Below are 22602 nucleotides of genomic sequence, written 5' to 3'. Positions count from 1 at the left end.
TAACAAGCTAAGTCATCTTTCCTGCACTTTTATAGGTTTGAAGATCTGATGGAGAACCTTCCTCTGCCAGAATATACCAAACGAGATGGCAGGCTCAATCTGGCCTCTAGGCTACCTAGCTACTTTGTAAGGCCTGATCTGGGTCCCAAGATGTACAACGCCTATGGTATGAGGGAGAGGCTAAAATTGCTCTTTTGGGGGACTGTTGTTCTTATTTCAACTATAGAGGGAGATCTGTGGTCAATGTCAGGTATAGAGATGATTGCAGGCAAGTGCTAGAGAAGTGAATAGCATCCAAGATAGTCTTGAATATGTTTACTTTTGTCATACTGGTTTTCATAACATCCATGTGTGCCCAAACCATAAACTTACATGTCTCCAGTAGTGAGGAAGTTTCATGTCAAAAACTCTACCTAAGGAGCCATATTCTTGAGTCTAAGAGACTTGACAAAATAATAATGAAGAGGTCTGGGTGCCATGCTACCCAGCCAGTGCTTTGTGAAGGCCAGTGATGACCTAAATCACAGTGAAAGCTCAGCTTTATCTGAATACGCCTAATGCCCGTATCTGTTTTGTTTTTCATGGAGAGATCGTTTTTTGGAGGTAGATTTGTTCTGTGGCCAGCGTCAATGAGAAATCAGTCTTAAAACAGTATAAAAAAGATGAAAGTGATTTCTTCATAAACAAATAGACTTCACTCTCCTAATTTTACTCATTTAAGAACACCCTTGAGCATGTTTTCAGATGTAGCGTTGATGTGGATTCTTCCGAATATTGGCCCTTCACCTTGCATATTTTTCTTTCTCCTTCAGGGTTGATAACAGCAGAAGATAGAAGAGTTGGTACAACAAATCTTCATTTAGATGTGTCTGATGCTGTTAATGTGATGGTGTATGTTGGGATTCCCATCGGGGAGGGTGCTCATGATGAAGGTATGCTTTCTAGAATCTGCTGCTTCAGGATGGTGAGGCTTTGTCTTGGGAATACAGTGTTGGGTGTTTTCATTCTTAGGGCCAGTGGCTTTTCCTTTTTCCTTTTTCTTTTTTCTTTTTTTTTTTTTGGAGGCTGAGTCTCGCCTCACTCTATCCCCCAGGCTAGAGAGCAATGGCGCAATCTTGGCTCACTGCAACCTCCACTGCCTCCCGGGTTCAAGCAGTTCTCCTGCGTCAGCCTCCTGGGATTACAAGCGCCTGCCACCACACCCGGCTAATTTTTGTATTTTTAGTATGGATGGGTTTTGCCATGTTGGCCGGGCTGGTCTCAAACTCCTGACCTCAGGTTATCTGCCTGCCCTAAAGTGCTGGGATTACAGGCGTCAGCCACTGCACCTGGCTTCTTTTTTCTTTTCTTATTCCCCTAGTGGCTTTTTCTTGTTTCTTCCAGGCCTAATGGGAAGTGGCCCAGTGGATGTTGCTAGGTAAAGGGGGAGGTTCTAGTAGAGAAGAATACCACTTTGCATATCTTTGACTAGAGTCTCTTTCTAGAAATGCTACCCTTTTCTACTTTGTAGCCTCACAAAGAGAAATGAAGGTCAGCTGTGGAGTGACAGATGATAAAGCCAGGACCTTCATAAAAATGAAGCACAAAAGTGATATTTTGCTGCATTTATAATTCCTGCCATCTTAGTGTTAAAATTAATACATGTTCATTATGGAAATTTCAAAAAAAGGGATACTTTTTTAAAAGAAAATAAGTAACTCAAAATCTCAAGGTTCAGGGATAATTTCTTTGTTTTTTTTTTTTTTTTTTTGAGAGAGTCTCACTATGTTGCTCAGACTGGCTTCAAACTCCTGGGCTCCAGCATTCCTCCCACCTCAGCCTCCCAAGTAACTGGGCCTACAGGCAAGGCCACTGTGCCTGGCTTTACATTTGCTTTTTTTTTCTCTTCTTTTCTTTTTTCTGCAACCTCCGCCTCCTGGGTTCAAGCAATTCTCAGGCCTCAGCCTCCCAAGTAGCTGGGATTACAGGCATGTGCCACCACACTCGGCTAATTTTTGTATTTTTAGTAGAGATGGGGTTTCACCATGTTGGCCAGGCTGGACTCGAACTCCCAACCTCAGGTGATCCGCCCACCTCAGCCTCTCAAAGTGCTGGGATTATAGACATGAGCCACCATGCCCAGCCTACATTTGCCTTGGATTCTGCACACCTGCAACATTCATGATGGTGTTTTTTAGGTCATTATAATAGACAAGCATTAGAAGCCAACCCTCTTCACTTGCCAGTGATGCTTTATGCTCTGTGGACTTCAATTCAGAATCCTAGTGTTTGAAGGGGTCTTGAGAACATATATAGACTCCATATACTTGTAGCGGAAAATAACCTGCAAGTTAAACATAAGATATGGCTACACAGTTTAAGCAAAAAGTACGTGTTAAGGGGAAATTATACCTCCAAAAATGCTGAATCTCTAATAAGTAAGGAAGGTTTAATGTTGTTCTGTGTGTAGGGAGCTTAGACCGGTATGAATTTTGGTTCTTTGATTCTGCATTACATTATTCCAGAGATGGAGAAGAGTAAAAACTCAGTTTGTTTGAACTGGACATTTCGTTTCACTCAGTGGTACTGAAATGTCTGACTACATTGAAAATGTCATTTTGCCCTTTTCAGAGGTACTCAAGACAATTGACGAGGGAGATGCTGATGAGGTGACAAAGCAGAGGATTCATGATGGAAAAGAGAAGCCAGGTGCTTTATGGCACATCTATGCAGCCAAGGATGCAGAGAAGATCCGGGAGCTGCTCCGAAAGGTATGTGCCTGGGTGGGCTGTGCTCCCAGCTCACATATCAAGGGTCTGGATGCTGAGACACCCTATCTAGGGTTTCTCATGTAGAGTCCCTTGGCATTAAAGACGTGTTGGCCATGGTATCTCTGGTGGCAAAGCCCAAAGGCCTGAATCCATACCTAGAGGATGTTGACTAGAATAAAGTTTTGCCATCCCCACCCCATCTTAGGACATTGCTACAGCAAGTTGGATTTATACTGTCAATAATGTTTAATTTTCCCATCTTTGGATTTGATTGTGGCTTCAGGTTGGAGAAGAACAAGGCCAAGAGAACCCCCCTGATCATGACCCAATTCATGACCAAAGTTGGTACCTGGACCAGACCCTCCGTAAGCGACTCTACGAGGAGTATGGTGTGCAAGGCTGGGCTATCGTGCAGTTCCTAGGTGATGCTGTTTTCATACCTGCTGGAGCCCCACACCAGGTGGGTTCCTGCTTGGGGGTTGGGCTGGACAGTTCCATGGGCTTCTTATTTCTGTCTTTCTTGCTAATCTACCAAGAGATTTAAGTAGCTAGATCAGACTGATTTCTCTTATGCTGCAATTTATTTTATGCTTTTATTTTCTTCCTTGTAACGTTAAGGCTCATTTAAAAATTTTTAAACAGGGCTGGGCACAGTGGCTCACGCCCGTAATCCCAGCACTTTGGGAGGCCGAGGCAGGCAGATCACCTGAGGTCGGGAGTTCAAGACCAGCCTGACCAACATGGTGAAACCCCATCTCTACTAAAAATACAAAATTAGCCAGGCGTGGTGGCACATGCCTATAATCCCAGCTACTCAGGAGGCTGAGGCAGGAGAATCACTTGAACCCAGGAGGTGGAGGTTGCAGTGAGCCAAGATCGCGCCATTGCACTCCAGCCTGGGCAACAAGAGCAAAACTCGGTCTCAAAAAAAAAAAAAATTTAAAACAATGCAAGCTATTAAAGAAAAAGTGACAAGTCCTAGCTCAGCTACTTGTAGCATACTCTTCTTATCAATCCCCTTATCCTACTTTCCCAATCTAGTTGCTTTCCTCAGAGGTAGCCTACTGTTAACAGTTGGTGTATATTTTTCCAGAGCATTTTCTGTGCAAATACTAATGTTTTTATGTATTTTTTTTCCTTTTTTTTTTTGTTTTGTGGTAGAGACTGGGTTTCACCATGTTGCCTAGGCTGGTCTTGAACTCCTGAGCTCAAGCAATCAACCTGCCTCGGCCTCCCAAAGTGCTGGGATTACAGGCATGAGCCATTGCACCTGGCCATTGTTTTTATTTATACATTTGCACTTACAGCTTTTCTGTGTTGTTATAAAAATAGAAATATTATACATATTTCTTAAGGTTTTTTTAACTATATCATGGACGTTTTCCATATATTATTGAATCTCTAATGTCTGATATTTACCCTCTGCACTTTGCCCCTCGCAGGTTCACAATCTATACAGTTGCATAAAAGTAGCAGAAGACTTTGTATCTCCAGAACATGTAAAGCACTGTTTCCGCCTGACTCAGGAATTCAGGCATCTCTCTAACACTCATACAAATCATGAGGATAAACTGCAGGTAAATAACTCCTCCTCCTACCCCACTCTGTCTTCTCATTGCAAACTCATATACATTACACAGAAAGCACATTCTCCTTTCTGAGGGTATTCTCCGAAGGTCTAATTGTGGAGGAGAAATGATGCAGGGAAGAAGTTTGGGGATATGGAGTCATTTTAGGATGCATTTAATTGTTTTTTAAAGTTTTTCTTCTTTTTTACAAAAATTAGCTGGGCATGATGGGTCATGCCTGTAGTCCCAGCTACTCAGGAAACTGAGGCAGGAGAATTGTTTGAACTGGGAGGCGGAGGTTGCAGTGAGCCGAAATCATGCCACTGCACTCCAACCTGGGTGACAGCAAAACAAAAAAAAAAAAAAAAAGATTTTCTTCTTTTTAATAGAATGGGGTCTATGTTGCCCAGGCTGGTCTCAAACTACTGGGCTCAAGATATCCTCTCACCTCAGCCTCACAAAGTACTGGGAATACAGGTGTGAGCCACTGCTTAACGTAACCATTTCTGTTGTGACAGTCCTCATTTCTCTCCCCTTCAGAGTTACAGTATTACTAGTGTTAGTAACTAACTAGACAGACCTCCCCAAAAGGTGGGAAAGGCACTATGGCAGTGTGTTCTAAGCATGTTTTTGAGAATAAATGTTTCGCCGAAGCTGCTTCTCATAGCAGATTTCTATACAGACTCAATTTCTTAGAGCTCTGCTAGGGATTACATTTCATGTCCCTAAGAACTGTATCCCCTTGTAGAGCAGAGCTGAACAATCAGATTAGGTTTCCTCTGCTCTTGAAATGGATTGGAATTTTAAGGCAGAATTTCATCATTAATACATTTAGATAGTTTAGTTGCATAAAAAGAACAAAGAGAACCGGGCACGGTGGCTCATGCCTGTAATTCCAGCACTTTGGGAGGCCAAGGTGGGTGGATCACGAGGTCAGGTGATCGAGATCATCCTGGCTAATATGTTGATACCCCATCTCTACTAAAAATACAAAGAATTAGCTGGGCCTGGTGGCACACACCTGTAGTCCTAGCTACTCGGGAGGCTGAGACAGGAGAATCGCTAGAACCTGGGAGGCAGAGGTTGCAGTGAGCTGAGATCGCGCCACTGCACTCCAGCCTGGGTGACAGAACGAGACACCATCTCAAAAAAGAATAAGGAAGCAAAGTTCTCTAGGCTTTCACTGTGGCCTCTTTTTTTCTGGCATGCCTGTGGCTCAAGTGTATTTTCTTTGGTTGTTGATAGATCAGATTGAAGAGGTTTTTCTTTCTTTCTTTCTTTCTTTTTTTTTTTTTTTTAAGACAGAGTCTCTCTCTGTTGCCCAGGCTGGAGTGCAGTGGCATGATCTCGGCTCACTGCAACCTCCGCCTCCCGGGTTCACGCCATTCTCCTGCCTCAGCCTCCCGTGTAGCTGAGACTATAGGCGCCCGCCACCACACCGGGCTAATTTTTTGTATTTTTAGTAGAAACGGGGACCTTGTTAGCCAGGATGGTCTCGATCTCCTGACCTCATGATTCACCCATCTCAGCCTCCCAAAGTGCTGGAATTACAGGCGTGAGCCACCGCACCCAGCTTCTTTCTTCTCTTTTTTTTTTTTTTTTTTTTTTGAGACGGAGTCTTGGTCTGTCGCCCAGGCTGGGGTGCAGTGGCACAATCGCGGCTTACTGCAACCTCTGCCTCCTGGGTTCACGCCATTCTCCTGCCTCAGCCTCCCGAGTAGCTGGGACTATAGGCGCTCGCCACTACGCCTGGCTAATTTTTTGTATTTAGTAGAGACGGAGTTTCAATGTGTTAGCCAGGATGGTCTCGATCTCCTGACCTCGTGATCCGCCCGCCTTGGCCTCCCAAAGTGCTGGGATTACAGGCGTGAGCCACCGCGCCCGGCCTTTTTTTTTTTTTTTTTTTTTTTTTTTGACAGAGTCTCAGTCTGTCACCCACGCTGGAGTGCAGTGGCATGATATTGGCTCACTGCAACCTCAACCGTCTGGGTTCAAGCAGTTCTCCTGCCTCAGCGTCTCAGGTAGCTGGAATTACAGGCACCTGCCACTGTGCCCGGCTCATTTTTGTAGTTTTTTAATAGAGACGGGGTTTCACCATCTTGACCAGGCTGGTCTTGAACTCCTGACCTCATGATCCACCTGCCTCGACCTCCTAAAGTGCTGGGATTACAGATGTGAGCCACCCTGGCTGGCTGTTCTTTTTTTTTTTTTTTTTTTTTTTTTTTTTTGAGACAGGGTCTTACTCTGTCGCCAAAGCTAAGGTGCAATGGTGTGATCTTGGCTCACTGCATCCTTCATCTCCTGGGTTCAAGTGATTCTCCTGCCTCAGCCTCCTATGTAGCTGGGATTACAGGCATGCGCCACCACACCGAGATAATTTTTGTATTTTTTGGTAGAGACGCGGTTTCACCATTTTGGCCAGGCTGGTCTTGAACTCCTGACTTCAGGTGATCTGCCTGCCTCTACCTCCCAAAGCGCTGGAATTACAGGAGTGAGCCACTGCACCCAGCCAACCATAAAGTTTTAATACAAAGTATAATCAACATTGGTTTTTGTTTGTTTATTTATCAAGATGGAGTCCCGCTCTGTTGCCCAGGCTGCAGTGCAGTGGCGTGATCTTGCCTCACTGCAACCTCTGCATCCCGAGTTCAAGCGATTCTCCTGCCTCAGCCTCCTGAGTATCTGGGGATTACAGGCACACGTCACCACACCAAGCTAATTTTTGTATTTTTAGTAGAAACGGGGTTTCGCCATGTTGGCCAGGCTGGTCTTGAACTCCCAACCTCAGGTGATCCGCCTGCCTCGGCTTCCCAAAATGCTGAGATTACAGGTGTGAGTCACTGTGCCCATGCAACATTGGTGTTTAGATAGAATGAGAATATAAAGGTAACATGTCACCTTACCCATAACACCTTTCCTTGAGCTAGGGATGTTGGGTGTGTGTCTGCAGTCACAGCCACTCAGGAGGCTGAAGTGGGAGGATCACTTGAGCCCAGGAGTTTTGAAGCTATCGTGACCTATGATCGCCCCACTACACTCCAGCCTGGGCAACAGACTCTGTCTCTTTATTTAAAAACAAAAAACAGGCTGGGCGCAGTGGCTCATGCCTGTAATCCCAACACTTTGGGAGGCCAAGGTGGGCAGATCACAAGGTTAGGAGTTCAAGACCAGCCTGGCCAATATGGTGAAACCCTTGTCTCTACTAAAAATACAAAAATTAGCCAGGCGTGGTGGCGGGCGCCTGTAGTCCCAGCTACTCAGGAGGCTGAGACAGGAGAATCGCTTGAACCCGGGAGGCAGAGGTTGCAGTGAGCTGAGATGGCACCACTGCGCTCCAGCCTGGGCAACAGTGTTAGAGTCCATCTCAAAAAAAAAAAGACCTCTCCTGACTACCCTGTTTAGAATAACAACTCCTGCTCCAGCACTCCCAGTCCCACTTTCACTGCTTTATTTTTTCTGTAGTGTGTGTGTGTGTGTGTGTGTGTGTGTGTGTGTGTGTGTGTGTAATTATTTTTTTTTAATCTGTTACTTAACCCTACTAGAATGTAAGCTATTTAAGCTCTATGAAGGCAGGAATTTTACTTTTTTACTCAATGCTTTTCCTTAGCACAATGTCTGACACATAGTAGGTATTCATAAATCTTTGTTGAAGCAATGCAAAAAAATTAATGGAGAATAGCATAAGAGGGACTTGGATGCCCATGAGCCAGCTTAAGAAATTACAGCACACATACATATACATGGTTGAAGCCCCCATGTACCCTTCCCCTTTGCATTTCCCCACTTTTCCTCTGCAGAAATAACCTCAACTCTCTTGTCAGCCCTTTAAAAGAAAACTGTCTTCATTATCTTCACTTTAATATGCCTGTTTACTTTTTTCAATAACTTTTATTGTGTGTTCCAATTTCACAGGTAATATATCCAAATCAGAAAACATATAAGCACGAAGAGAAAAAATAGGCCATAATCCTGCTTTCCACTCTTGTTTTAATGCATCCTTATTAGCTGTAGAACCTTAAGGAAGCCTCTTAACTATATAAGGAAGTAAATTTCTCCAGGTGTTCACTGTGGCCTTAGTTTCCTCAGTTTCTCCTCTGTAAATTGGGCGTGATAATAATAGAACCTACCTCATAGGATTCTGGCAAGGATTAAGCAAAGGTCCACATAAAGAGCTCAGCAACATCGCCTGCCCAGGACATAGTAAGCACTTAAATGATGGTGATCAAATAGTCTTTCACATAACTTCAGTATTCTTTTTTGAGTACAGACCTTATGCCCTATGTGATTTGTAAATGACTGTGGGGATTGATACAGGAACGCACAGTCCTTGTTGGGAGTTTCCCCACTAAACCAGTAGGCTTACAGTCAAGGTAGAACATACATTTGCATGGGGCTGCCGTGAACTGACTTTGCTGTTTACCCTTTCTAGGTGAAGAACATCATTTACCATGCAGTGAAAGATGCGGTTGGCACCCTCAAGGCTCATGAATCCAAACTGGCAAGGTCCTAGGCATGGAGAAACTCCAAGCTCCCCTGCGAAGCAGGTCTTTCACTCACAACACTTACAGGGAACGGCAGGGCTCTTTGCTGGAGCAAAGGCCCTTCACCCGGAGCCAGTGTGGTCAGTATTCCAAACTCTCCAGCCACTCTATTCTACGCTGCCTCAACACCGAAGGTTGACACAGGAAAGTCGTACTGTTGACACACACAGTTTGAGACTCCAAGCCAAGAGTGCCACATCCTATCCTGTGGCCTTTTGGAAATCCGAATTGCCTGAACATGGCAGGGCTTTCCTGCACATTCTCCTGATTTGAGATTCATGGGCACACCTTTCTTTTCTTTTCTTCTTGTGCCTAGTTAAATGGGAATGTGTTTGGAGGTAGGGGAAATCACATAACTGGTACAAGTATGGGGTAATTGCTTAAACATGCCTGGTGGAAGTCTGATAGCGTCTCTGCACGTGACCTCTGACAAAGCCCATCCCAGGAGACGGGGTGAAGCCATTCCCCACACTCTCCTGTGAACACCGGAGTCTGGCTAGACCCAGGGAGAACCCACTGCTTTTCCCAGGAGGCTCCAGGATTAGGAAATGTGTGTATTTAGTGAAAAATAGGTTTGTAGTGAAATAGTTACTATTTCATGAAAGTAGATATTTTTAGAATTTTTGAAATACCACAGTTGTTTTCCTGGATTATGAGGAAAGGCACATTACATTTAGTCTTCCTTTCGATATAAAACTCTTTGAAGAAATATGATTTTTAGAAATCAGCTACCCATTATAGCACAAAATCAGCCAAAGCAGAATTTTTTAAAATTGGCTTTTTTAGGATTCTTTTAGTTTCTCCCCCTCCCATCTTAGTCTTACCTTGAGGGAACAGTCCTATGAGAAGGAACTTTGTCACGTCTGAGCTGTGGTGTGTTCCCCGTGTGTGTACAACACTGGTGACTCCAGGAACCATTTTCACCTATTACCGGTGTTCCCTGGGGACTCCTCTTAACGTTTCCAAATGGGAAGGACAGTTGATTTCCAACATGAGGTTTTTTGTTTTTTATCCAGAAATATTTTCAGCAAAACCTTCCAACTGAGTGGAGTCTGATTAAGGATTTATTTGAAAATGGTGGAATTCATTGGCCCATAGGTACATTGGAAAATGTATCTCTCTCCAGCTGTACTGTAGTGCCCTGCAGGCTGTTTATATGTTCACAGTTACTTTTTTTTAAAAATAAAAGTCATTTAATGTAGAATACTTTTAATTTCACTTTCTGTATTTTAATTTTGTTGAAGGGCTGATTGGGATTTCCATGTTCTTATTAAAAATCTAACAAATCTTTTTGGAGTGGACTAAATTATTTGCATACCAACCCTTCTAAAATCAGCATTAGATTGGGAGTTGGGTTGGAGGTGGGGGATTCGTTTTCAGGTCTTCATAACTGTGCTACACCCAGATATTTTTCTTTGCTTGTTGAGGCTGTGCCATGTTGGGAGAAGGGAAATTGCTAGGGTGAGGTTAGTATGGTTTGGGGAATTGGGGGTAAGGGGAAGGGGCCACATGAGTTAGAGGGTAGGAAGAGAGACATGTTTCCCCATACTTCATGCTCTGTGAATGGAGTGGGAAAGGTGGGGTCCTCCCTTCCTGTGGCAGAGTCTGGGGGGAAGGGCCATTGTGTGTGGTCTCAGCAAAGTTGGACAGTCTGTGGTGGGATTCTTAAGCAGGTGGCCTGGCTGCCCACATGTAATGTGCGGCCATAGATCCACCTTAGATGGTGGGAGACACTCGTGGGATTTATCAAACAGTAATTAAAGTGTTCCATTGTGAGGTGAGAACAGACTGCATTCCAATTAGAAGAGGCTTTCTGGAGAGGAAGTTGTGAAGAATAGCAAGAGGGGTTATCAGAGGCTGCTTCTCTGGAACCTTTTGGGAAACATCTTCCAAAGTGTTTGAACCTGGAAATATAATTTATCAGGTTAGAAATAGACCATTGTGTGGTTCAAGGATACTGAGCTTGAATAAGACCATGACTCTTTGAAATACACAGTTCTGAATGTGTCCTTTCAGCCCGGATGGGCACAGGTTGATGCTGTGGTCACCCGAAGGATTACACCTCAACATAAAGGGTAGAGGAATGCTGAAGCTTTAAATGGGACAGGAAAGGAGAGCAATAGGGCTGGGGGGTTGGTGGATGGTGGGAAGTTGGTTGCTTTACTGAAGGTCAGGAGGCAGGCTAGCCTACATTCTGGATATAAATGTCTTTAGAATCAGGACATTCACTGCCACTAGTGCTTGCTGATGGGGGTGGAACTGGAGCCCCAGAACCCTCTCCCAGCCCCTCTGTTTGAAAAGAAGGTTGACCCTTTGTTGTCAGTAACCACATTGAGAGCATAAAGCTCTGTTCCCCTGCAAAGCTAAGGAGCTGACAACGTGAAAAAGCAGACCAGCAGCCCAGTGACTCACACCTGTGATCCCAGCACTTTGGGAGGCTGAGGCGGGTGGATCGCTTGAGCTCAGGAGTTTGAGACCAGCCTGGGCAATATTGCAAAACCCTGTCTTGACAAAAAAAAAAAAAAAAAAAGCTGGTTGTGGCTTGGGCCTGTAGTCCCAGCTACTCGGGAGGCTAAGGTGGGAGGATCACTCAAACCCAGGAGGTGTGCTGAGGTTGTGCCACTGCACTCCAGCGTGAGCGACAGAGTGAGACCCTGTCTCAAAAAAAAAAAAGACGGATCTGGCCAGGGGAGATCCTCTTTCAACGGGGGTGAGAAGGAGTGGGGTGAACAGGTGCGGCTGTACCTGTGAGTCAGGAGCTCAGGTGGATGTCTCCAGGGCCTGTGATGAGGAGGAGAGTTTGCTAGTCAGCAGTTGGGGATGTAACCTGTTTAAAGTAGGCTTCCTGGGGTTATCTTAGCAGCATGACTTGGTGGCTTTGTGACTCTCAACAGATTATTGAACCTTAAGCTTCTCATTCCCTTATCTTCAAAATGAGGGCATTTATAGCACCTGCCTTATAGGGTGGTCAAGAGAATTCACTGGCAACGCAGTGAAGCTCTTAGCACAGGGGCTGGCACACAGTAAGCGCTTGATGTGGGCAGGGCAGGAGGTGGGCAGGGGTCGATTTCAAGATGTAACCATGGAGACCTCCACAACAGCCTAGGGCTTGAAACCCAAGAAAGATGAACAAGCGATTCGAGGAAGGCAGGGCACTGAGGGTCGGAGGCGCATGCCCGGCCACAGCAGGTGCTGGGGGCGCGCCGCCGCCGCCGCGGCCTCCCGGCCTCCCCTTTAAGAGCCGCCGCCGCCGCCGCCCACGGCCCGCCGCTGCGGCAGGGACCTCCCCTTTAACGGCGGCGCTGGGCGCTCCGCTGCCCCCGCGGCGGCTGCTGCAGCGGCTGCTGCTGCTACTGCGGCTCCTGCTGCCGCCGCCGCCGCCGCCGCTCGGCCTCAGGCAGCTGCATCCTCGGCCGGGCCGGGTCCCCGCCCCGCGCCGCGCCCGGCCCCGCCATGGTGTCCTGGATCATCTCTCGCCTGGTGGTGTGAGTGCGGCGGCGAGGGGGGTGATGCGGGCTGTGATGGAGGGCGGGGTTGTTAAAGCCCGGGTGGACTTCTCCGAAGCTTGGTGCAGCAGAGTCACCTAAAGGCGCTGCGTCCTTATTTGGGGTCCCCAGAGACATGGAGATGTGGCACCCAGGACTGGAGGGGGGAATATTAGGGGAGCGTGGTAGGCCTGGCTTCCCAGGGACCTCACCCACATTCTTTATTAATAACCTCTTTTATTTCTACCGTCCTTGCTCCTGCGCCCATCCTAGGGGCTGAGCAGCACGGCTTGATTTAAAAGGGAAGGCAGGCGCGTCCCCTCCCCCACCTAGCAGGTCTGGGCTGGAGGAGGTCCTCAGACCCGGGCCCTGTCCCTCTCGGGGAGGCAACAGGGTGATGGAAGAGAGTGGAGCAAGGCAGGGCCTCATCATCATTCCGCAGCTCAGAGCCATCACCAGGCCCCTTGGCCTCTCCCTTCCACTCACTGTCAGGAGACTGGGGACGAGAGCACATGCCCTTAGGCCCCCTAGGGAGGAAGTTTGGGTATCGGGAAGCAGAAATGCTCGGAGGACAAAGTGTGAGAGGTAACCGGGAGAGGGGATGTATGTGCTCAGCCTGGGATTGTGGACGCCGCTGGGGGAGGACGCTCGGTGGCCTTCATTCCAGGCTGCCAGCTACACTGTGGAGCCATGTCTCTGGCACCTCCCCGGGCCCCAGGAGGGAACTCACACCATTCTCCACGACCCCAGACTTTGTCCTTGAGGATTCTGCCCCGCACTCCACTTGCACCAGGCAGTTTGGAAGTATCCCGCCTGTCCATGTGGAAACAGGAGGCACCCACACATTGTCAAGGGGCTGAGCCTGACAGGAGCTCCTTGTGGGCCTCGGAGTTATTCCCTGCCCTAATGAGGACACTGCCCCTCGGCCTCCACCGTTGTGGACTGACACCGGCAGCCCCACCCTGCTCCCTTCCCATTCGGTGCAGCCGGGCTGGCCAAGTGCTTCTGTCCTGGTTTCCTCTAGACTCCTTCTCTTCCCCCATCCACCACAGGGGGGATGGAGGGGTCTCACGCCTCCATGTGGCCTTCAGGGTGGCTGCTTCTCTCTTGCCTGGGCAAGCCCCAAAGGGCATCGGCCCTCTTCTTTCCCAGCCTGTGTCTCGTCTGCACTCTGTAGTTGGATCACCAGCGGGGGCCCTCCCCTGAGCCCCATCCCTGTGGTGTTTACATGGGGGAATAAGCCTCTTTGCCTCTCTCAGGGCCTCCTGCCCCTGTGCCCTTTGTTCCCTAGGGCCCCAGGGCCACAGTGGTACCTCTGACTGCCAGGTAAGGGTGCCCTGGTAGGTAGTGTCAGGTTTCCTCGCAGAGCCTGGCTCTGAGACAGGGAGGTAGAGGGTAAGGGCAGATGGGTGTGAAAGGGCATGAGGTCAAGAAGGAAGACACCCTGTGGCAGTGACCTGACTCCCAGTCCCCATGACATGTTTGTGCATAACCAAGGATCATGGCACAAGGGACCACATTGGACCCTCTGGCCTCTGGGCCTTTCCCTGCCTCCAGGGCTGGAGAAAAACTGAATAGTGGAGCAGGGAAGCGCATCACCCTAGCTAGCTGGGCATGTTCCATGCTGCTTTGACCTTAACCCCTGACCTGAGTTCATCAGTCCAGCAGGGAGTTCTGTCCCTCTTCCCATTATTTACCCAGGGTCTGATGCAGAGCTGGGAGGGAGAGGCCACTGCCCTTGGCTGAGGGGCCCAGTAACCATGCCTGCCTCCCTAGGCTCATCTTTGGCACCTTGTACCCAGCCTATTCTTCCTACAAGGCCGTGAAGACAAAAAACGTGAAGGAATATGTGAGTGGATGACCCTTCACCCCCTACCCAACCCACATGGCAGAGAGAGGGGAGGACACTGGGTCCTATTACAGATGGGGGTGACTTTGCACCAATGCTGTCAGCCACTAACAAGACCCACCAGCAAAGGAGGGCCCTGGATGTCCCGCACAGTGCCTCCAACATGGCTGGCAGGCAGAAGTGGGGTCCTGGGTGTTCTAACCAGGCATGTTCGACAGGCATAGATGGGGTCCTGGGTGTCCCTGCCCCTCAGCCCCATGCCCCAGTGAGCGCTTTCCTCTGTCCCTCAGGTGAAATGGATGATGTACTGGATCGTCTTTGCCTTCTTCACCACGGCCGAGACGCTCACGGATATAGTGCTCTCCTGGTGAGGTCCAGCATCCCCTCCTGCATCTCAGGGCCCAGGGCCTCTGCCTGTCTCTACCCGGCCAGCCAAACAAAAGATTGGGCCTGGGAGTGAAGCTCCTCCCACTCCTGACAATTTCTTGGGGTCCTTGATATCTCCCCTCTCATGCCTAACTTGACCTGTAGAAGAACAGACATAGTAGTGCCAGGCAAGGGGGCTCACGCTTGTAATCTCAGCACTTCGGGGGACCAAGGCTGGTGGATCACCTGAGGCCAGGAGTTTGAGATAAACCTGGGCAACACAGTGAGACCTCATCTCTACTAAAAAATTGTTTATATTAACCAGGTATGGTGGCATGTGCCTGTAGACCCAGCTACTCAGGAAGCTGAGACAGAAAGATCGCTTGAGCCCAGGAGTTGGGGGCTGCTGTGAGCTATGATCGTGCCACTGCACTCCAGCCTGAGTGACAGAGCAAGACCTTGTCTCTTAAAAAAGAAAAAAGAGCTGGGTGCGGTAGCTCACACCTGTAATCCCAGCACTTTGGGAGGCCTAGGTGGGTGGATCATTTGAGGTCAGGAGTTTGAGACCAGCCTGGTCAACATGGTGAAACCCTGTCTCCACTAAAAATACAAAAAAAATTAGCTGGGCGTGGTAGTGCCCCTGTAATCCCAGCTACTAGGGAGGCTGAGGCAGGAGAACTGCTTGAACCCAGGAGGTGAAGGTTGCAGTGAGCCGAGATCATGCCATTGCAAGCCTGGGCAACAGAGTGAGACTCCGTCTCAAAAAAAAAAAAAAAAAGGGAGTAAGAACAAACATAACCCCCACATTTCTTTCTGGTGGCAACCAGAGCACCTCAGTGGAATTCAGGAAACCTGCTTCTGCCATGCTGCCTATGACCTTAGGCAGGTTACAGCTCTCGAGGCCTCAGTTTCCTTATTTGTAAAATAGGCATATGATTCACTCCTATAAACACTGGATACTTGCATTTCCAAGGCATTTCCCAGGTCGTACTAGACTACTAGACTACTATGAGCACTTTGAGGACAGGGAATGTGTCTTAATCATCTGTGCATTCACAGCAGGAACTCAGAAACGTTTACTGAATGATCAGATACCTCTTGGAAGAGAGAACTAATAATACAGTTCATCAGAACTCAAGAGAAGAGAATGTTACCAAGGGGGAGAGGACAAGAGATCATTACATGTAGAGATAAGGCCCTTGCATTTGAGAAAAATAGTTTTAGGAGAGGAAAGAGATGGAGAGATGGGTTAAAAATTGAGGGTAAAGGCCAGGCACAGTGGCTCACACCTGTAATCCCAGCACTTTGGGAGGCCGAGGCAGGCAGATCACGAGGTCAGGAGATCAAGACCATCCTGGCTAACATGGTGAAACCCCGTCTCTACTAAAAATACAAAAATTAGCTAGGCGTTATGGCGTGTGCTTGTAATCCCAGCTACTTGGGAGGCTGAGACAGAAGAATCGCTTGAACCCAGGAGACGGAGGTTGCAGTGAGCCGAGATTGTACCACTGCACTCCAGCCTGGTGACAGGACTCAGTCTCCAAAAAAAAAAAAAATTTGAGGGTAAAGGCTGGGCGTGGTACCTTCTGCTTGTAATCCTAGCACTTTGGGAAGCCAAGGCAGGAGGGTCGCTTGAGCCTAAGAGTTTGAGATCAGCCTGGGCAACATAGCAAGACCTGTCTATTAAAAAAAAAAAAAAATTGGCCAGGTGCGGTGGCTCATGCCTTAATCCCAGCACTTTGGGAGGCCGAGGCGGGCAGATCACCTGAGGTCAGGAGTTCGAGACCAGCCTGACCAACATGGTGAAACCCCGTCTCTACTAAAAATACTAAATTAGCCGGGCATGGTGGCGCATGCCTGTAATCCCAGCTACTCGGGAGGCTGAGGCAGGAGAATTGCTTGAACCCAGGAGGCGGAGGTTGTGGTGAGCCAAGATCATGCCACTGCACTCCAGCCTGGGCAACAAAAACGAGACTGTGTCTCACAAAAAAAAAAAAAAAAAAAAAAAAATTGAGAGTAGAGCAAGGGTAGTGAGGTAAAAAAAAAAAAAAAAAAAAAAAAAAAAAATTGACGGTAGTGAATACAGATGCCTTTTTTTCTTTTTCTGAGGTAGAATCTCACTCTGTCATTCAGGTTGGAGTGCAATGGTGTGATCTCGGCTTACTGCAGCCTCGACCTCCTGGGCTCAAGTGATCTTCCCACCTCAACCTCCTGAGTAGCTGGGACCACAGGCACATGCCACCACACCTGGCTTCTTTTTTATTTTTTGTAGAGATGGGGTTTTGCTGTGTTGTCAAGCTGGTCTCGAACTCCTGGGCTTAGATGATCCTCCCACCTTGGTTCCCAAAGTGCTGGGAGATTACAGGCCACTGTGCCAGGCCTATACATGTGTCTTGACACAGCAAAATAGAGAGTTTTGATGAGGGCTTTGTGAGGACGTAGGTGACCTGAAGGAGTTTGTGACCAGAGGAGAAGGCGCTATGGGGACTGAAGGGCAATCCTGAAAAGTGAGGGGCGTGTCACGGTGAGGCAGGAGGTTCCCCAGCAAGCTAGAGAAGCCCCAGGCCTCTCAATGATAGGGAGGGCAGGAAAGGAAGGGGTGAAGACTCAGGCGTGGGCCTGCACAGTCGAGAGCAAGGTCGCAAGGTCGAGAGTTTCCCTTGGTGTTGACCCTAGGGCAGAGGAAGGGGGTTTTCTCTAGGAGGGAGAGGGCTGGGGCTTGGGGAGAGGATGAGGCAAGGAGAGTCGCTGCTGGGGGAAATTCCTTCTAGAGTCACTGCTTACCTTCCTGTCTGGAGCCTCAGCTGAGCCCCCCAGATGCTTTTGGATTAGAAAGGAGCAGTCCGGGCCGGGCGCGGTGGCTCACGCCTGTAATCCCAGCACTTTGGGAGGCCGAGGTGGGCAGATCACAACAGGAGATCGAGATCATCCTGGCTAACACGGTGAAACCCTGACTCTACTAAAAATAGAAAAATTAGCCGGGCGTGATGGTGGGCGCCTGTAGTCCCAGCTACTCGGGAGGCTGAGTCAGGAGAATGGCGTGAACCTGGGAGGCGGAGCTTGCAGTGAGCTCATGGCACTGTACTCCAGCCTGGGCCACAGAACCAGACTGCATCTCAAAAAAAAAAAAAAAAAAGAAAGAAAGGAGCAGTCCCATGAGCCTCATGGGGACCCCAGAGCACTCAGAGTGAGGGGCTATCACACACGGGGCCGGTGCTGCTAGACACAGGGCACCTCCCGACTCCCTGCCCTGTACTCCGCGCTTGCCCCTGTCCCAACAGGTTCCCCTTCTACTTTGAACTGAAGATCGCCTTCGTGATATGGCTGCTGTCCCCATACACCAAAGGCTCCAGTGTGCTCTACCGCAAGTTCGTGCACCCAACACTGTCCAACAAGGAGAAGGTTTGCCCCCACTCTCAGCTTACCTCCCAGCCTGCCCCAAGCCAAGGCAGCCCAGAGCCTGTAGCCTCATACAGACTGGCCCTCCCTGTGGGGCCCAGAGCCCGAAGTGACCTGACGGGGCTGCCGTGGCCTCCTGGAGCAGGCAGGGGCCTCTGTCCAGGGGTGAACAAGGGTAGGGCAGGGCCTCGACAGCAGCGCCCAGCTCTCCTCTTCTCCCTTCCCCTCCAATGCCATAGGAGATCGACGAGTACATCACGCAGGCCCGAGACAAGAGCTATGAGACCATGATGAGGGTGGGCAAGAGGGGCCTGAACCTGGCCGCCAATGCCGCAGTCACAGCTGCTGCCAAGGTGAGATGGGGGCAGGCTCGGATTCCCAGGGCCCCGCCTTGTACAAAGGGCCCTGGCCAGGCCCCTTGCGTCCACCCTGTGCTCAGGGCTGTAGAGACTCTGGGCTCGTGCAGCTGGAGGTTCCAGTCCAGGCTCTACCCCTATCTGGCCAAGTCGCTTTCATCGTCCAGCCATTTCCGCATCTGTCCGGAGGCGAAGTGTGGTCCTGCCCCAGCCCTCAGCTCTGTCTGTGTGGGACTGGGTGAAGACGGTGTGGGGAGGGCACTGAGCCTGGGCTGCTGCCAGCACCATGGTGACCGCTATCTCCACCCCGCCCCTTTCCCCGGCTCTCCCGGTGCGTGGTGGTGACCCTAGGGCCAGGGGGTGCTGTCAGAGAAGCTCCGCAGCTTCAGCATGCAGGACCTGACCCTGATTCGGGACGAGGATGCACTGCCCCTGCAGGGGCCCGACGGCCGCCTCCGACCCGGCCCTGGCAGCCTCCTGGACACCATTGAGGACTTAGGTACAGGCAGGGCCTGAGGTTGGGGAGGGGCCCCAAGGGCAAGGCCAAGGAGCCCAGATGGGAAAGATTCCCCCATCCCCTTTTCTCCCTGCACCCAGGAGATGACCCTGCCCTGGGTCTAAGGTCCAGCACAAACGTGGCAGATTCCCGGACAGAGGCCTCTGAGGATGACATGGGAGACAAAGCTCCCAAGAGGGCCAAACCCATCAAAAAGGCACCCAAAGCTGAGGTGAGGGCACTGGCCAGAGCTCGGGGAAACAGGCAGGGGGTGGTGGCTCCAAGCTGAGCCCCATCTTCCTCCGTCTTTCCACAGCCACTGGCTTCCAAGACACTGAAGACCCGGCCCAAGAAGAAGGCTTCTGGCGGGGGCGACTCAGCTTGAGACCCTCCACCCCCGCAGGCTGCAGAGCAAGGATGAAGCCTCAGGAAGGGCCTCGGACCCAGCCCCTGCTCCACACTGTGCCAGTAGCCTAGGTGTCTCAGGCCCCTGGGCCCCTCAGATGGCCATTTCCGTGCCTGCCCAGTGGCCACTCTACTGGAAGGGGCTTGGAAAAGAGGAGGGAGGCCCAGCTGTGGGGGTTGAGGGTAAAGGGTGGACCAGAGGCTGAGGACTGAGCCACCTAAGGAGGTGGGGACCCCTCAGCCTCCACTGCTGTTCCGCTGCAGCCCCGCCCTGCCCCGCCCCGCCCACCCAGTGCCTTGCTGAAGCCCATAGCCATCCGCTTCTCAGAGGTCCTATCATGTCTCCACTGCTCGCCTTGGTTTGGGAGCAGGGAGGGGGCAGTCCTAGCCCAGATGGACCAAGGACGGGCCTGAAAACACGTGGGGGAAAGGGAGCACATGGGGAGGATGTCAGGGACTCTGGGTGGGGCCTCCAGGTGCAGCTGTGGGTGGAAGACCGGGGTTGGCGTGTGCTTCAGCAACCAGGATGGCCAGGCCAGAGCTGCAGCTGGGGGTTCTTTTCCTGGTCATTGGGTGGGGCTGAGTGCCACATGTTCCCACATTAAAAAGGGGGGTCCAGGGCTGTGTGTTTGCGTGTGTCTTTCTGGGTCTAGGGCTGGGGGGAGTTTGGGTCAAGGACTGTCCCTCCAGCAGTCACCTCCTCCCACCCTCAGCCCCCCTCAGCCCCACAGTCAACTGGCCATTTCCCTGCTCAACCCTCCCTCCTAGACCCTGAGCCTCAGAGGATCCAGCCCATGAGAGAACGGGCATCTGGGAGGCCCCTCACCTGCTCCTTTGACCTTGCTCCCTTTCAGGTCACCCATTTCCACCATGCCCTGGGCTGGACTCCCGTGCTCCTCAGGGCCCACCCCTGCTCTGGTACAGGCCCCTGCTGAGTGGGTCCCTCTCCTCTGCCCCTGGGGCCCATCCCCTATTGTCCAGGGTCCCCATCCTGTACCAAGCAGACTGGGCGCTAAGACCCCTGGCAGAACCCAGACTCTGCTCGCACCTGCCCCAGCTTCTGCCACAGCTTCAGTCAGGGCCAGGAGGAACACATGAAGAAGAAAGAGAAATGCAGGAGCCGTGGGGCTCCCGGTTCCTTGGGAAGAGGGTGCCCAGTGGACCTTTGGCACTGGATGAGCCAATAAACCAAACTCTGGCACCTCATTTATTTTGGCATCTGTGCTTTGTTCTTGCCACACCAGCTGACAGGTGGGAAGGACCTCAAGTGAAGCAGGACCCAGCTGGGGGAGTCGGGAGGCCAGCCTGTGATCCACAGGAGCTCTGGTCCCCAGCTAAGAGATGGGCTTGAGGTGGCTCAGTCTAGGAAAATGGTTTTGGGACTCAAAACCAGAGGCCTGGGCCGGGCGCGGTGGCTCACGCCTGTAATCCCAGCACTTTGGGAGGCTGAGGCGGGCAGATCACGAGGTCAGGAGATCAAGACCATCCTGGCCAAGATGGTGAAACCCCGTCTGTACTAAAAAAAATTAGCCAGGCGTTGTGGTGTGCACCTGTAGTCCCAGCTACTTGGGAGGCTGAGGTAGGGGAAATCGCTTGAATGTGGGAGGCGGAGATTGCAGTGAGCCAAGATTACACCACTGCACTCCAGCCTGGTGAAAGAGCAAGACTCTGTCTCAAACAAAACAAAAAACAGAGGTTTAGCTGGGTGTGGTGGCTCACACCTATAATCTCAGCACTTTGGGAGGCCGAGGTAGGAGGATCCTTGAACCCAGGATTTTGAGACCAGCCTGGGCAACATGGGAAAATCACATCTGTATTTATTTTTATTTTTATTTTTATTTTTTTTTGGAAACTGAGTCTCTATTGCCAAGGCTAGAGTGCGGTGGTGTGATCTTGACTCGCTGCAACCTCCGCCTCCTGGGTTCAAGTGATTCTCATGCCTCAGCCTCCTGAGTAGCTGGGATTACAGGCATGCGCCACCATGCCCAGCTAATTTTTGTATTTTTAGTAGAGACTGGGTTTCACCATGTTGGCTAGGCTGGTCTCGAACTCCTGACCTCAAATGATCGGCCTCCCAAAGTGCTGGGATTACAGGCGTGAGACATCGTGCCAGACCACATCTCTATTTTTAAAAATAATAATAATTAATAAATAAAAAGGCCTAAGAAGGGTCAGGGGCCCCAATCCCAAGGACTGTCTTATCCCTCAGAATCTTACCCCAAGTCTTCAGTGGACCTTCTGGTATCCAACAAAAAGTGCTAGGTGTAGGCTCTGGGGGACAAAGATCCCAGTGAGGCCCCCAGTGGGGACAGGATAAGATATGGAGCTGTGGGGCAGGCCTCAGGGACTGTGCCTAGAAAGGCCAAAAATGCCAAAGGGGGTTGAGCCAGACACATTGAGCAAATAAGCAGAGATGGGGAAGCCAAGACAAGGGCTTGTGGAGAAACCAGCCCTGGGGACAGAGAGGGAACCAAGGGCTGAGACAAAGAGGCACAACCTTTGTGACACCAGGAAAGGCAGGGGTCCAGCCCTAACTGCTGGGCTAGGTTAGAGGAAAGGAGGAGGAGGGAGCTGCAGGGCATGGGGTCGGAGCCCTGGGAAGCAGAGCCAGAGCTCCAGGGGCCAAGAAGCACAACTGACTGGGGATGAGCCCCCGGGAAGCTGGAACCAAGGGGGAGGGAAAGGCTGGCAGAGGAGCAGAGGCAGGTACGGAGGAGAGATTGACAAAGGAAAAGAGCCGTAAGGGAGGAAAAAGGGATCAGAGAAATAGCTCAACCTGTGGAAGGAAAATTGAGGAAGCAGGCCATGGGGTGGGTAGGGGGTGTGAATAGGACCTAGACCCAGGCTCTGGACCCCAAGTTTGGCAAAGTGCCCCTACACTAGGCTTCCCTCCTCCTTCCCTGGCATCACAGGGTATGTGCATAGGACATGTGCCAAGCTAGCCAAGAGCCCCCTGAAGTGAGGTCACAGTGGGGGATGTGAGATGTCCCTTTTGTCTTTCCTTGGAGTCCTCCAGTCAACTAGCCCTCTGAGGGGCATCGCCTTCACCATCAGCCTCTGAGCAATTTTGGCCCATTTTTCCATCGGAAAGGAGAGGAAGCTACCATGGTAAAATATAGGGGAGGCATTCATTCTAGAAAGATCCCCAGAGGGTAAGATGCTGCAGAACCACGCTAACAGCTACCATATGCCCAGGAAACCAGGTTAGGCGCTCTTTAACCTAAATCTCATTTGCTGCATATCTCACACACACACACACACACACACACACAGCCTCACAGGAGCATGCTCGCATCCACAGTGACTGGTGGCTAGACAGGTGACGTCCAGATTCCGCATTGTCAAGCTCTCCATGCGCATCAGGGGTTCCCCTGTGTCCACAGGAAC

The 22602-nt window shown here is 50.4% G+C and overlaps 1 protein-coding gene across 3 annotated transcripts in view; it reads left to right on the top strand.

Moving 5' to 3' along the window:
- The window catches only part of KDM3B (lysine demethylase 3B), a 96712-nt gene extending 76291 nt beyond the window's left edge, over nt 1-20421 (top strand). For 2 of the 3 annotated variants that reach the window (XM_050795123.1, XM_050795124.1), the window contains exons 19-24: nt 36-166; nt 813-932; nt 2611-2750; nt 3034-3210; nt 4193-4327; nt 8748-10148. In XM_050795123.1, coding sequence (XP_050651080.1) covers nt 36-166; nt 813-932; nt 2611-2750; nt 3034-3210; nt 4193-4327; nt 8748-8828 — 784 coding nt within the window. In that variant the 3' untranslated portion in view covers nt 8829-10148. Of the gene's footprint in view, nt 1-35; nt 167-812; nt 933-2610; nt 2751-3033; nt 3211-4192; nt 4328-8747; nt 12345-14120; nt 14194-14483; nt 14561-17840; nt 17962-18197; nt 18312-19126 lie in introns of those variants that run through there. The other variant, XM_050795125.1, reaches the window with a different exon arrangement.
- The last annotated feature ends 2181 nt before the right edge of the window (nt 20422-22602 follow it).

The sequence above is a fragment of the Macaca thibetana genome, chromosome 6, assembly GCF_024542745.1.
Source record: "Macaca thibetana thibetana isolate TM-01 chromosome 6, ASM2454274v1, whole genome shotgun sequence".
In the NCBI taxonomy this organism is placed as follows: Eukaryota; Metazoa; Chordata; class Mammalia; order Primates; family Cercopithecidae; genus Macaca; species Macaca thibetana.
This window is presented reverse-complemented; position numbering and strand designations above follow the sequence as displayed.